Source organism: Eptesicus fuscus, chromosome 20 (assembly GCF_027574615.1).
Source record: "Eptesicus fuscus isolate TK198812 chromosome 20, DD_ASM_mEF_20220401, whole genome shotgun sequence".
Classification (NCBI taxonomy): Eukaryota; Metazoa; Chordata; class Mammalia; order Chiroptera; family Vespertilionidae; genus Eptesicus; species Eptesicus fuscus.
Genome location: NC_072492.1, coordinates 17,157,994 through 17,172,826, shown reverse-complemented (window position 1 = coordinate 17,172,826; position 14,833 = coordinate 17,157,994). Strand labels below are relative to the sequence as shown.

At 43.3% G+C, this 14,833-nt stretch overlaps 1 protein-coding gene across 2 annotated transcripts in view; it reads left to right on the top strand.

Moving 5' to 3' along the window:
• Positions 1 to 14,833, top strand: part of VPS53 (VPS53 subunit of GARP complex) — a 155,352-nt gene that overhangs the window by 39,421 nt on the left and 101,098 nt on the right. For both annotated transcript variants that reach the window (XM_054709025.1, XM_008147865.3), the window contains 3 exons: positions 9,449 to 9,535; positions 10,868 to 10,983; positions 12,964 to 13,083. In XM_054709025.1, the coding sequence (XP_054565000.1) occupies positions 9,449 to 9,535; positions 10,868 to 10,983; positions 12,964 to 13,083 (323 nt within the window). The remainder of the gene's footprint in view (positions 1 to 9,448; positions 9,536 to 10,867; positions 10,984 to 12,963; positions 13,084 to 14,833) is intronic.

The window sequence follows — 14,833 nt, the reverse complement described above, 5'->3', positions numbered from 1 at the left end:
GTTGAATAGTTGACTGGTCATTGGACGAATGGACACTTAGCATATTAGGCTTTTATTATATAGGATTAGTATAGATAGCTAAGATCTAGAAGCAGCCCAAGTGTCCATCAGTAGATGAGTGGATAAAAAAAGCTGTGGTACATTTACACAATGGAATACTACTCGGCTGTAAAAAAAAAAAAAAAAAGAAGGACCTCTTACCTTAGAAACAGCATGAATGGACCTGAAGATTATTATGCTAGGGCTAGGCTAAATAAGCCAGTGAGAGAAAGACAAATATCACATGATCTCATATGTGGAATCTAATGAACAAAATAAACTGACGAATAAAATAGCTCCAGAGACATGGATGCATGGAACAGACAGACAGATCTCAGAGGGAAGGGGGTGGGGGTAAGGCAGGAAGAAATTAACCAAAGAATTTATATGCATATATGTATAACCCATGGATACAGTCAATATGTGGTGAAGGCCTGGAGTTGGGTGGGAGCCAGGTGGAGGGGGGCAAAAAGGGGAAAGTGGGGAACATCTGTAATATTGTCAACAATAATAAAAAAAATGCTTACTTAAAAAAATAAAATCTCTTAGAAACTGCCTGTGGAGTCACAGGATAAAGACGCATATAAGAACCAGAGGGGATGTTAATTTCTCAATGCATTTCCATTGGCTCATATCTCCTCTGTCTACATAGGTGGCAGACAGTAGTTCTGGATAAAGGAAAATAAAAAGATGAAAGAAGACGAAAGCAGTAGAGCCTGTGCCAGGTTCCATGCTGCTTATCTTCCACGCACATGACCTCGTGTGGCTTCAGTAGCCTGTGCAGTCTACTTCAGGCGGCAAGGAGAATGAAGAATAATGGTTACAGTTAATGATGCTCAGAAATACAGAGATAGTGTAATTGGTTCTGCTGAGCCTTCTAGACCTGCTCAGTGGGTTGCTTTGCACCTCCCGATTGCAGAAATTGAGTTACTAAATAGGACCAGTACAGCACCTGCTCCTAACAACACCCTCGGATGCAGGCTGCAGCCACGCTCCAGTGCTCAATTCGGAAACTCCAGTAAGGGTAGATTGAAAGCAGACATTTTTGGGTGATTAGTTCTGTTTTTAGTCCACATACAGCTGGGAAAGGAAAAGTGGCCCCGTTTTATTTTAGAATGTCTGGGGCCAGACTCGATATCTTTCAGCACATTTCTGATTAGCCAGGTAGTAAAAGTATTTTTTAAAAATCTTAACTTTTTTTTTAGGTCTTAGGATTCTCCCAGTTACAAAATGCTCTTCTTTCTGTGTAATTGATTACTAGAAATTAGATTTCAAATATTGGGGTGTGTGTTGAGAATGGACTTGCTTGATGGAGTGACTGCTTCCCAAGAACCCTTTTGACTCTGGAAAATGAATTAGATTAAATTTCCTTGACTTTGGTACATTGTTATAACAAGCAAAAGCATTCCAGCCTGAAAAAAATCTGGCAGACAGTTTATCTTTCTTTAAGACTGAAATGTGAGATTGTGTGAGTCTTATTTGTTTGCTGGAACAAAAAAGTGGTACCTTCAGCAGAGAGAGTGCTGGTGGGATGCCAGACTGAGAATAAGAGAAATAGAGATAGAAACCCTTTCTCTGAGAAGGAATCGTACACTTCTTCAGACCTTAGCTTGGCCCTTTTTGCCTTTCTTAGCTGAATGTCATATGTCTTAAGGTGTTGGACAACAGACAGTGCTTATAATCCCAGTAAGAGCATCATCAGAACATGACATGACCGACGATATCACCGAGTTCTGTGCACGTTGTGCCCAAAAAGGTCAGTCATTTCTGGTGGGCAGTTGCCTGCAGAGGCCTCTTTAGTGTGTGTTTTTTTTGTATCAGGACCCAACATTTTTTAGAAGGTTCCAATCGTTTTAGAATTTACTGACCCCTTGCATCATCCTGGGCTTTAGACTCCACATCAGGCAAGTAGATAACAGTTAGTTTGTGAGTGTGGTGCTATTTTTGAAACACTGCTTATAATTGTGCCTGAAGTTAGGGAAAGCATTCAGAGCAGTAGTCTCAGCACTGCTACTCTTAGGAGTACCCCGTGATATTTTTTATTTTAAAACAATTTTATTGACTTTTTTTTAAAGAGGGAGGGAGAGAAAGGGAAAGCGAGAGAGAGATATCAATGTGTGAGTGAAACATCCATCAGATGCCTTCCATAAGCGCCCTGACCGGGGATCGAACCTGCAACCTGGGTATGTGCCCTGACTGGGAATGGAACCTACTTTTTAGTGTACCAACCAACTGAGCCCCGCTGGCCAGGGCCCCATATTTTTCATCAGTTGGCAAGTATTTTTGTAAAGTTTCAGTTGTGCTCTAGCTTTGGTTAGATGCTAGAGATGAGATGACAGTATGATTTACCATCAGAAAAACTTTTTAAAAAATATATTTTTATTGATTTCTGAGAGGAAGGGAGAGGGAGAGAGATAGAAACATCAATGATGATGAGAGAGGACCATTGACTGGATGCCTCCTGCACGCCCCCTACTGGGGATCGAGCCTGTAACCCGAGCATGTGCCCTGACCAGTAATCAAACCATGACCTTCTGGGTCATAGGTTGACGCTGAACCACTGAGCCACACCAGATGGGCCTACAACTGTTATTTTAAAACACTCTGGCCCAAATAATAAGTTGTGAAGTTGTGACTTCTCGGGCCTCCCTTCCTTATCTCTCTCTTCCTACCAAACAAACAAGCCAGTATTGCTGATGATCTTACTGGGCTCCCACAACACTATATATACCTTTATCACATCTCAGTGTTCTTATGGTTTGTTAGCCTGTCTCTTTGGCTTGCTAGATTATAAACTCCTTGAGAGCAGGAATTGTTTTTTATCGCTGCATTTTCAGTATAGTGTTTGTTGTTTAAATAAAGTGGATATTAAAATTAGTTCTAGTTCTTAACACAGCCAAAAGAAAAAATGATTTTGCAGTTATCTCAGAAAGAAAATTTGTAATCTAATGTTTAAAAATATCTGAAATATCTCAAATAATCTAAAAACATATAGTTTATTAAAAGACCATCATTAAAAAGTGTCTTTCTTAAATGAAGAGGGCTTTTGAGGTAGATGAAGTTCTTCTGAAAAAAATGCATACACATATACATGAATCTATAATAATAAAAGCGTTATATGCTAGTTAGACCGAACAGCCAAACGACCTTCCAGACAACCTTCCGGATGAAGCCGCAGCTGCGAGGGCCAAGCCCCTTGCATGAATTTCGTGCATTGGGCCTCTAGTTTATAATAATTTACTATTATAGCTACAACTTTACAAAACTTGATGTCATGATAAGTTGAAAATTTTGCCTCTAATTTCCTAGGTTATTTAAACCAACATTTTTTTCAGTATGTGAAGATTGCAAAGCTGAATTATGTTGCTTAAAAGAAGGTCTGCAGTTGAAATGCGGGCACAGCCATAAGTACTATGGCCAGTGTGTTGCCTGACCATCCCTGAGAGCAATGATGGAGTGTGTGTCTGTATTTGTGTACACCATGATTGATTGGTTGTAAATTCAACTTACTAAACATGTGTTGAACACCTACTGTTTTATCCTGGGCACTGCCGTAGGTATGGGGGAGTTACAATGAGTGAGACATTTCTCTGCCCTCTAAAATCACATAATCCAGTCAAAAGATAGACCCACAAAAAATTATTACAAATGTTAACTATACATAAAGGTCCATGGGCACCCAGATGAAGAATGAATGGATTCTACTGTGTGCTTCATGTATGTTTGTGAGAGAAGGTGTTTGGAAGGGAAGAGGAAGTCAGGGGAAAGGATGGAAAGAAATGGCACTTGAACTAGGCCATGGAGACAACAGAGATTTGCACACAATCAGTAACTGTGTTGAGCATTTGAAAGTTTCCTCCTTTTGGTTATAACTAGACATCTGATAACTTATTCCTTACATTTTTATTTTGTTCAAATTTTATTTTGGTTTGTCATAATCTTAAGAAATCTATGGTTGGGTGGTATAGCAGTTAGCAATGGTCAAAAGAATTTTGTATCCTGCTTTTGAGGAGGTGAATATTAGAAACAGGGAGGGGAATTTTTAAAATTTATTTTAAGTTGTAGTGACATACCATTATATTAATTTCGGGTATACTATATAGTGATTAGATATTTATATACCTTATGAAGTGATCACCACAATAAGTTTAGTAACCATCTGTCACTCTATATAATTATTATGATACTATTGACTATATTCCCTATGCTGCATTTTACATCATCATGACTTATTTTATATCTGCCAGTTTGTACTTCTTAATCTCCTTCAACCATACCCTTCTTCCCCTATGGCAACCATCAGTTCTGTTTCTATGAACCTGTTTTGGTTTTGTTCTGTATGTTTATTTATTTTGTTTTTTAGATAGTGCATATAAGTGAAAATGTACAGTATTTGTCTTTCTCTCTCTGACTTATTTCACTTGGCATAATATCCTCTAGGTTCATCCATATTGTCACAAATGGCAAGATTTCATTCTTTGTTATGGCTGAGTAATATTTCATTGTATAAATGTCCCACACTTTTTTTTTTTTAAATCCTCATTGAAGGATATTTTTCCATTAATTTTTAGAGATAGTTGAAGTGAGAGGGAAAGACAGAGAGAAATATCAGTGTCAGAGAAACACATCAATTGGTTGCCTCCTGCACAGGCCCTGACCAGGGCCCAGGCTGGGGACCGAGGTACGTAACCTTGACCAGAATCAAACCCAAGACTCTTCGGTCCGTAGGCCAACACTCTATCCACTAAGCCAGACCGGCTAGGGCTGTACCGCACTTTCTTTATCCATTCGTCTATTGATGGACACTTAGGTTGCTTCCATATCTTGACTATCTATAATAATAAAAGAGTAATATGCTAATTATACCAGAAGCTGAACTACCTTCCGGATGTCCTTCTGGATGAAGCCGTGGTGGGGGACGAGGCAGTTAGGGGCAATCAGGCAGGCAGGCAGGAGAGCAGTTAGGAGCCAGCGGTCCTGGATTGCGAGAGGGTGCAGGCCAGGCTGAGGGACCAACTCCCCTCCACACCCCCCGTACGAATTTCGTGCACTGGGCCTCTAGTTGTAAATAATGCTGCAATGAACACAGAGGTGTATATATCTTTTCAAAGTAGTGTTTTTGTTTCCTTTGCATAGATACCCAGAAGTGGAATTAATGGGTCATATGGTAGTTCTGTTTTTAATTTTAAAGAATTTCCACACTATTTTCTATAGTGGCTGCATGAATGTACAATCCCACCAGCAGTGCACTAGGTTCCCTTTTCTCCACATCACTACTAGCACTTACTATTTGTTGTCTTTTTGATAATAGCCAACCTGACAGGTGTGAGGTGATATATATTGTGGTTTTGATTTGCATTTCCTTGATGATTAGTGCTGATGAGAAGAGGTAGGGAGGTGGCATGAGTGGGTATGGATTCACTCAGGGAGGAGCTAAAAATAAGACGGGTCAGCTAGTAGGCGGGCCTAGAGGTTGTGTGTGAGAGGGAACAGTGTCGTCAGAGGAGAACATTACATATATATGTGTATATTTATCTATACATATATGCATACATGCATTTGCTCAGGTTGGTCATAAGTTCTGGAAATAAATAAAATATTCATGCAGCTTTTTACACCTCTTATGTCATTACATTTTCCCAACAATCCTGGAAGTGCCATCATCACCACTTTTCACACAAGGAAACTGATGCCCGAGATATACAGCTAGTATGTGACAGTGGAGAGAGGCCTCATATTCCTGCCTTCTGACTGAGAAATGGAGGGTTTTCTCATGACACCACAGCTGTTTCTTTTTATTTTTTTAATTCTTACCTGAGGGTATGTTTTTCTTGATTTTTTAGAGAGAGAGGACGAGAGAGAGAGAGAGAGAGAGAGAGAGAGAGTGAGAGAGAGAGAGAGAGAGAAACATCGATGTGAGAGAGAAACATGAATCAGATGCCTCCCATACTTGCCCCAACTGGGGATCGAACCTGAAACCTAGGTATATGCCCTGACTGGGAATTGAACCCAAACCTTTTGGTGCGTGGGATGATGCTCCAGTCAACTGAGCCACTTGGCCAGGGCGACACCACAGCTGTTTCAGGGATGCGAAGTCCTGGAATCAGAAAGACAGGATGGTAGGAAGCTGAGTGGAAACAGTTGCTGAGTGAGGCATCCTTTTTGGATGGGATGGAATGGAGAGGAGTCACCTAGAGTGACCCAGTCCCATTCCATTGCTCCTTTTCCAACTCCAAGACCAAACTTTCCAATGATGAAAATACCTGTGTCCAGGTGCAGAAATGACAGGTAGAAAGCTCCTTTGCTCACAAACCTTTGTAGATGTAAGTAAGTTGATCCAGCAGAGCAAACACACGCTGCCCAGGGAGGTGGTGGAGCAGCTGCTGGAATCATGACCTCAGACTTGGCAACAAATGGGCTAAGGGCCTTCTCAGAGGAGCTTCTGGACGTTCATTGCGGAAGCCATAGCATAGTCACATGCACTAGCTTAGCATCCTTGTCCCCACATGTGAAACCTCCTGCAACCCCAGAGGAGGTGGAAGAAGATCAAAAGAAAGCCATGTTTGGATTTGAGCTGCACGCAAGGCAGGGAGCTCACTATAAAAAAGGATTCCCAATATGAGAAGAAGTGGACAGCTCAGGAAACCTGGTAAGGAAAGGGAGATATGATCCCTCTAACAAGGAAAATATTTTCTGCAGAGGAAGACAACTTAACTTTGCTTTTTGAGGATTTTTTAAAAAAATATTTTATTGATTTTTTTACAGAGAGGAAGTGAGAGGGATAGAGAGTTAGAAACATCAGTGAGAGAGAAACATCGATCAGCTGCCTCCTGAACACCCCAAACTAGGGATGTGCCTGCAACCAAGGTACATGCCCTTGACCGGAATCGAACCTGGGACCGTTCAGTCTGCAGGCTGACGCTTTATCCACTGAGCCAAACCAGTTTGGGCAAGAGGTTTTTTTTTGTTGTTGTTGTTGTTTTGTTTTTTTTCAGAGATCTGGTATAATTTATTGCCAGAAAACTTTCAGTTGCATCAATATTTTCATGGTTGCTAAGCCTTCATCATTCTTTATTTTTATTTTATTTTTATTTATTTTATTTTTATTATTATTTTTAATTTCTTTATTGATTAAGGTGTCACATATTTGTCCTCATCCCCCCATTCCCATCCCACACCCCTCCCCACGGATGCCCAAACCCCCTGTTGAACTTAACCAATGGTTAGGCTCATATGCATGCACACAAGTCCTTTGGTTGATCTCTCCCCCCTTCCCCCACCTTCCCCTATCCTCCCTCTGAGGCCCGATAGTCCGATCGATGCCTCCTTGTTTCTGGGTCTGTTCTTGTTCATCAGTCTATATTGTTCATCATTTCCCCTAGATGAGCGAGATCATGTGTCACTAGAGATATACTTATAAGAACTGAATGTGAGACGAGCAATAATAGTTATGCTGACAGGCAAATGAATCAGTCTGTAGTGAGTTTCTTTCTGGACCAACAGTTCTTTTGAGACCCAATTTCAATGTCCACCAGTTCATTATGTGTACATGTCGGCACTGACCCCTCAGCTCTGGATGGTGGACAAATGGTGGTAATGCAGGTCCGACTCCCTCTGGTTTGGTCTTGGCCGGACCCAGGGGCACGGCTTCACCCGGACTCAGGGGCACGTGGCCTCACCCGGACCCAGGGGGCGTGTGGCCTCACCTGGACCCAGGTGCGCGCGGCCTCACCCGGACCTGGGACCCAGCCTCACCCGGATCCAGGGGCACACGGCCTCACCCGGATCCGGGATCCAGCTTCACCCGGACCCAGGGGCGCTAGGCCTCACCCGGACCCAAGGGTGCGTGGCCTCTCCCAGACCCAGGGGCGCGTGGCCTCACCCGGTCCTAGGTGCGCGTGGCCTCACCCGGACCCGGGACCAAGCCTTACCCGGATCCAGCTTCACCCGGACCCAGGGGCGTGTGGCCTCACCCGGGCCCGGGACCCAGCCTCACCCGGATCCAGGGGCACACGGCCTCACCCGGACCTGGGATCTAGTTTCACCCGGACCCAGGGGTGCGTGGCCTCACCCGGACCCAGGGGCGCGTGGCCTCTCCTAGACCCAGGGTCGCGTGGCCTCACCCGGATCCAGGGGCGTATGGCCTCACCCGGACCTGGTACCCAGCCTCACCCGAATCCAGGGGCACACAGCCTCGCCCAGACCCAGGATTCAGCTTCACCCGGACCCAGGGGCGCGTGGCCTCACCCGGACCAAGGGGTGCGTGGCCTCTTCCAGATCCAGGGGCGTGCGGCCTCACCCGGGTCCGGGACCCAGCCTCACCCGGATCCAGGGGCACACGGCCTCACCCGTTTTTTTTTTGTTTGTTTGTTTGTTTTCTAAGCAAAAAAGAAAATGTATGAATTCATAGTCTAGAGGTAGCTCTTCCATTGGGTACAGCTGGATTCAGGGGTTCAGATAATTCTGTCTGCCTTTTGTCTTTCTCCATCTCAGCTTTGTTTTCCTCTTCCCTCTGTGAGGGTGTCCTTCCCACGAAGGCTGTCTGTTTTTCTCTGTGGGCAAAAATGGCCACACACAGCTCCAGGGTTACATTAGCCTTGTCATTACATTTATAAAGGGCTAGTGAGACCCAATTAGGACAGGCTACTCTTAAATCCAAACTAAATAAAGTGCTTTTGATGAAATGAAGCATGGGTCCTTTTGACTGCTGCATCTTTTATAAATACACATGTTCTGCACATGTGTGGCTTTTGCACCCTTACAAATCCCTGAATATTGCTTCCCCTACTCACAGAAGCTACTGTGGGTTGTAATATTTTTAATGTGTGGCATTCGTCTTTTGTAGGTTCTTATTTCAGGGGAAACATTTGGCTCACCTGTAGCTTTAAGCGTCCCTTTCTAACTTCATTTCTTTGATTTCCACGTGGGGTACTATAATGTCTTTAAGGTTTGCCACTGTCTGGAGTTCCCATGGATAGTTGTGATGTTTTTGAAGGCACAGTCATCTGGAAATTCCAAAATTCAGAGCTTCCCCTACCCCCATCAGTCACCTCTGTCTCTCTACAGGTTTTCAAGGTTACATGCATGCACGTGCACACACACACACACACACACACACACAGATATGCATGTCCTGTTTATTTGTTGTCATCAAAATGTGTAGTAATCGCTGGGATAGAGGGAAATAGTTTCGTTTTTAAATTAAAACTTTATGATGCATATTGGCAAGAATCCTGAGTATTTCCCTGTATCCAAATGCTGGGCTCTGTCTCTACTACTTTGGTCCAGTAAAATTGTCAGCGTAAGTGCAATGAATCAAGAGAACTTTATTAATTTTCTTCTAAAGCTGGACTTGATTACATGTAGGGACTGGTGCCGTCTAGTTTTTCATCTATTTCTCTTATTCTAGGCACTTGAAGAGGCCCAGAAAGCGATTCAGCAACTCTTCGGCAAAATCAAAGATATCAAAGACAAAGCAGAAAAATCAGAGCAAATGGTGAGTTTAGGTTTCTTCCTAATTTTTCTGCTCCAGAAGAGGAAGTTTGCATCTTATCCAGTTATACTCGTTAATGGGCTTTTACTCCCATTTGCTGCCAACCATAGCACCCACTTCTCTAAAACAAGTCCTCTGAGTACACTCTAGATCAGTTCAGGAGGAGGAGCTAGCGATAGTGACTCATTTCCTGCCGCCCGATATTTGTAGCCCTGTGTCTAAATAGTTTTCTAGTCATTTTGGATTCCTTTCTCTAGCACTTGTTTATATCACGTATTTTACTAGTATATCACGCATAGTACTAGGCTTGTGTTAGTTGCTCAATGAATGGAAGCCATTATTAAGATATACGATATGTCACTTAGTATCACATGAAAACGGTTCCTGGATCTGGGAGGTGGATGTAGCCTGCCCATGATACATGCTTATGGTTTTGATTAAGTCCTCCCTCTACACATCTGTCCTCCGGTGATGTACTCTGAAGGCCCCGCTTCTGACCAAGAATCCAGCCTCACCCACTCGTACTCTGTGGGAGGTGCTGTGAAATACTAACTCCTGGGCTCAGATTCTGACTACATAATGTCATGTTTCTGAATTGCAGTTTTTTCAACTGTAAATAAGAATAACAACATCTAGCTCAAAGCGTTACAAGAATTGAATGTATGAAGAGCACCGAGCATAGTCTTAGACTTGTGTTAGTTGCTCAATGAATGGAAACCATTATTACTATCATTTTCCCCCCTAATCTTTTTGGTTACAAAAAACCTTGCAGGTTTGTGATTGTGAAACTGAGCTGGGCAGGTCATAATCTTTATGAGTTCGTGCAGGGTGATCCAACTAGAAAATCAGGTCACATGAACTTAACTCACTACCAGGTTTTTCACTTTTTTTTATTTAAAAAAATTTTAAATCCTTACCTAAGGACATAGTGTGTTTTTTTTAAACTGATTTGAGAGAGGGAGAGATAGAGGGAGAGAGATCAGTTGGTGAAAAATAAAGTTCATTTCATTCTCACAAATGAGGATTTTATAACCCTGGGTAAAGTCTGTTGAAGAAATGCCAAATTAAATTTAAATGGGCTGATTGAGAATGATTTTGATTATCTGTTGTGAAAAACCCTGTGTTTTCTCCGAGGGCTAACCTGAGACTTTTTTTTAACATTTTATTTTTCAATTACAGTTTATAGTCAATGTTATTTTGTATTAGTTTCGGGTGTAACCTGTGATTCTTTTTTTTTCTTGCTTCATTTGCAGTATTTTCTTGTGGAGCTACTTGCAGATGGGTTTATATCGTTCTTACCTTCTTCCTTTTTCTCCCACGGTTTTCAATATTTAGGTTAAAGAAATCACCCGTGATATTAAGCAGTTAGATCATGCCAAACGCCACCTGACCACCTCAATCACAACGCTGAACCACCTGCACATGTTGGCAGGCGGCGTCGATTCCCTCGAGTAAGCAGGTCACCTTTCTCTTTTGGGTCCACATGAAATGAATGTGTCACATATAGAAAAGGGTTTATTTACTTCTCAGCCAGTAAAGTCTCACCATCCTGCCCCACTTTCTGCAAATCTGGCTCAAATGTTCAGTCACCAGGTTTACTTTTTGCCCTCTGGTGTTCAAAACCCAACAAACAACCTGACACTTTTTGCTGTTGTTAATCCTCACCCGAGGATATTTTTCCCATTGATTTTCAGAGAGTGGAAGGGAGGGAGAGAGAGGGAGAGAGAAACATCAATGTGCGAGAAACACATGGATTAGTTGCCTCCTGAACTTGACCCAACTGGGGCCGGGGATTGAACCTGCAACTCAGGTATGTGCCCTTGATCGGGACTTGAACCCGCAACTCTTTGGTGTGTAGATTGACGCTCTAAACACTGAGAAAACCAGCCAGGGCACAGCCTGATACTTTGAAATGATATGCAAATGAATCTGAAGGGCCTGTGGAGAAATGACTTCAAGAATACAGGTTGTTTCCTTGTGGTAGATGTCTATCATTGAAGCCCACAAGGTGATTCGTGGCCATTGTCCCTTCCTACAGTCTTAACCTTGGCAAGTTTTCCTGCTTGTGATGGGCTGAGTCACATTGTCATTGAATGTATCATATAGAAACATATCTTTGATTTATCATTCAACCCAGTTTTTCCAATACAGTAGCTTCCTGTTTGGTTTATAGAGGAGCTATAGGGAATGATGCATGAGGACATTAGAAATAGTATCGAAAGGAAGAACTGGTTATTTACCACAAAGAAGCCATTTCTCTTCTGTGGTCTATCTCAGGCTGAATTCCCTGTACCCCAGCCTCAGTGTAATCTCATGTGTGGACAGAGAAAGAGCATCTTCATGTAAATTTAGATGCAGTATCCAAAGTTGGGGGCGGGGGCCTAGCCCCTTCTTGATCTCTCTCAGATGTTGCATGAGTTTCAGTGAACCCTGGTCCATTCTCCTGCAAGTAGTGATCAGAGAGGTCAGAGGCCAGTGGGACTGGAAGAGCAATTTCCTTGTCCCTTCCCCCAGATGCTCAGTTTTGCATAACTATCTGATCAGGCAGCAGCATCACATCTTAGCTTGAACTTGATCCTGTCTTTGTAAATGCCTTTTAAGGGAAGTCATAAAATACACTTTTAATTTAAAAGCCCAACCTTAATCAAAGACTTAGATCTAATGGTTTGTCCTTCCTTGCTATGTGTAACTTGATTTTATCAGCATCCTTTTTTATGCTTCATTAACCTTTGCAATAGGGAAACAGAGTTGCTTAACATTGGCTTAAAACCTACAGATCTGAGTTAACATGTAAATGAACCTATATGCCCTTTGTTTTATCCTGGGAAGATGTGTTTGGTTTGCCCCTAAACTGTAATCCTCAGATAATAACATCCTTACCCATGTTCTCTGTCAAAAGCCTGCTAATCCTATAACCCAACTCAAATCCCAAATTCATAGTTTTCCCAGATTTCCTCTTCCCCACACAATGAGGACCCATTACTCACACATTCTTTTGTACCTCCTATAGCACCTACCTAGTATTTCTGTTTAGAACTCAGTTCATCCTATTTGGTATTCGTTAGCTGTGTATTTGGCCCTCTCCCTGACTAAATGTTGTTGCCTTGAGGATTTAAACATCCGCCCCTTCCCCCACCCCCCACCCCCCGCCACTGCATAGCACTATAGATTTTTAGTGCTCAGTAAATGCTTATTAAATCGAGTTGATGTCTATTTTATTTTTTGGATTTATATAATTTGTTTTTTTTTAATCTTTATTGTTAAAAATATTACATATGTCCCCGTGTCCTCCTCCCCATCAACGCCCTCTAGCCCACTCTTGCCCCCTGCTCCAGTGATGTCTGTTTTAGAGCTCAGAGTAGATTGTTCCACATCTGTTTCTTGTGTCCTTAGTGGTTTTCTAGAGTTCTCAACTTCTTATTTCCTTTCAGAGCCATGACCAGGCGAAGGCAGTATGGAGAAGTTGCTAATCTTCTTCAGGGTGTGATGAACGTTCTAGAGCACTTCCACAAATACATGGGAATTCCACAGATCCGGCAGCTTTCTGAAAGGTACTATGTCATCAGAGAAAATGATCTTCCTGTTTAAGAAAAGATGGTGCTGGGAAGTGCTGGAGCAAGATGGCTGCCACAAGATGGCCGTGCACACAGCAGAGGCAGGGCCCGGCTGCCGCTCCGCAGGGTGAGACCGGGTGGTCCCGCCCCTCCGTGTGTTGCGCGGAGGAGGCCGGTCCCAGTGTCTCTGCCACCTTGGGTGAAGGAAGCAGATCCGGGTGGAGTAGGCCGGTTGCAGAAGGGGAGGGTAGTTGTGGGCGATCAGACCTGCAGGGGAGGGCAGTTGGGGACGATCAGGCCGGCAGGGGAGGGCAGTTGGGGGTGATCTGGCTGGCAGGGGAGGGCAGTTGGTGGTGATCAGGCTGGCAGGGGAGTGGTTAGGGGACGATCAAGCTGGCAGGCAGAAGCGGTTAGGAGCCAGCGGTCCTGGATTGTGAGAGGGATGTCCGACTGCCGGTTTAGGCCTACAGGGATTGGGCCTAAACCAGCAGTTGGACATCCCCCGAGGGGGTCTCAGATTGGAGAGGGTGCAGGCTGGGCTGAGGGACACCCCTCAACCCCCTACACGGATTTCGTCCACCGGGCCTGTAGTCCTATTATAAGAAGGAACCTTAGATGGCATCTAATCTAACTTTGTGATGCAGACTTCCCATCCACCATACCCTTACCAGCTCCTGACCATGTCTTCCAAAGCTGCCCGTGTCACATAGTTGCTGGCCTGCCATTATTGCAGTGGCAGCTGGCAAGTTGTATATCTCAACAACTCTCAGTTGTCTGTATTAGTGAGGGAAACTCTCCCAGTTGTCTATTTCCTTGTAACAAACCACACACGACTCAGAGTTTCTAGTTGACCACATCTTTTTTTGTATGGTTCTGGATTTTTATTAAAATCTTTTTATTATTTCTACGGCTCTGGGGCAGGAAGGGGAGATGGCAACATGCACTCAGTGTGCCCTCTTGCAATGGCAATGCCAAAGAACTACAAAGGAATGTCAGAACAGAGCTTGGCAGAATACTAGGGAAGTCACCACCCTTCCCCTCATCCTTCCTAACCCCTTCACACTTAGAGATGGCTGATCGCCATGTCACACTGGGGATGGAAAGCAGCTAAGAGAGTGGACAAATAGGGCTTTATGAGCTGCGAAAAGGAAGGAAGTTTGAATGGAGAAGGCAGACTTGCTCTCAGTGGATGGGGAAGAAGGGAAGGAGGCAGTATCTCCTCCCCCTATCCTCATGATGATCCAGAGTTGGTCTGTTTTTCCCATTCATTTATTCTTTCCTTCATTTACCTAATAGATACTTACTGTGCACCTTCTATATCCTAGACCCTGTGCTGGAGTACCACAGGCACAAGATAAGCAGTAAACACTCTCTGCTCAAGGAGTTCATTTTTGTGTAGAGAAGAGAAACACTAATATAAAATTTCATCATAGCACGGATACAATAAAGATAAGGACCATGCCAAAATAATGGCCATGAGGTCAAGGAGATGTGTTGAGGGTTGGTTACCAACTGGTTGGTTGTTTGTGATGAACATTGTTGATGGCAGGAATGGAGCAGAACTGAATTTTATTTATAAAAAAGCAACTTAGAGACACACAAGCAAATGTGCTCTTTTAGTACTCTTTGCTTTCTAACATTTTTTTTGAAAGGTGGTTTTATAAATTTGAAGAACGTTGTGATCACTGTTGTAATGAATGACATTCCCCTTATAAAGAGAAAAGCTAACACTTCGTCAATATATTTC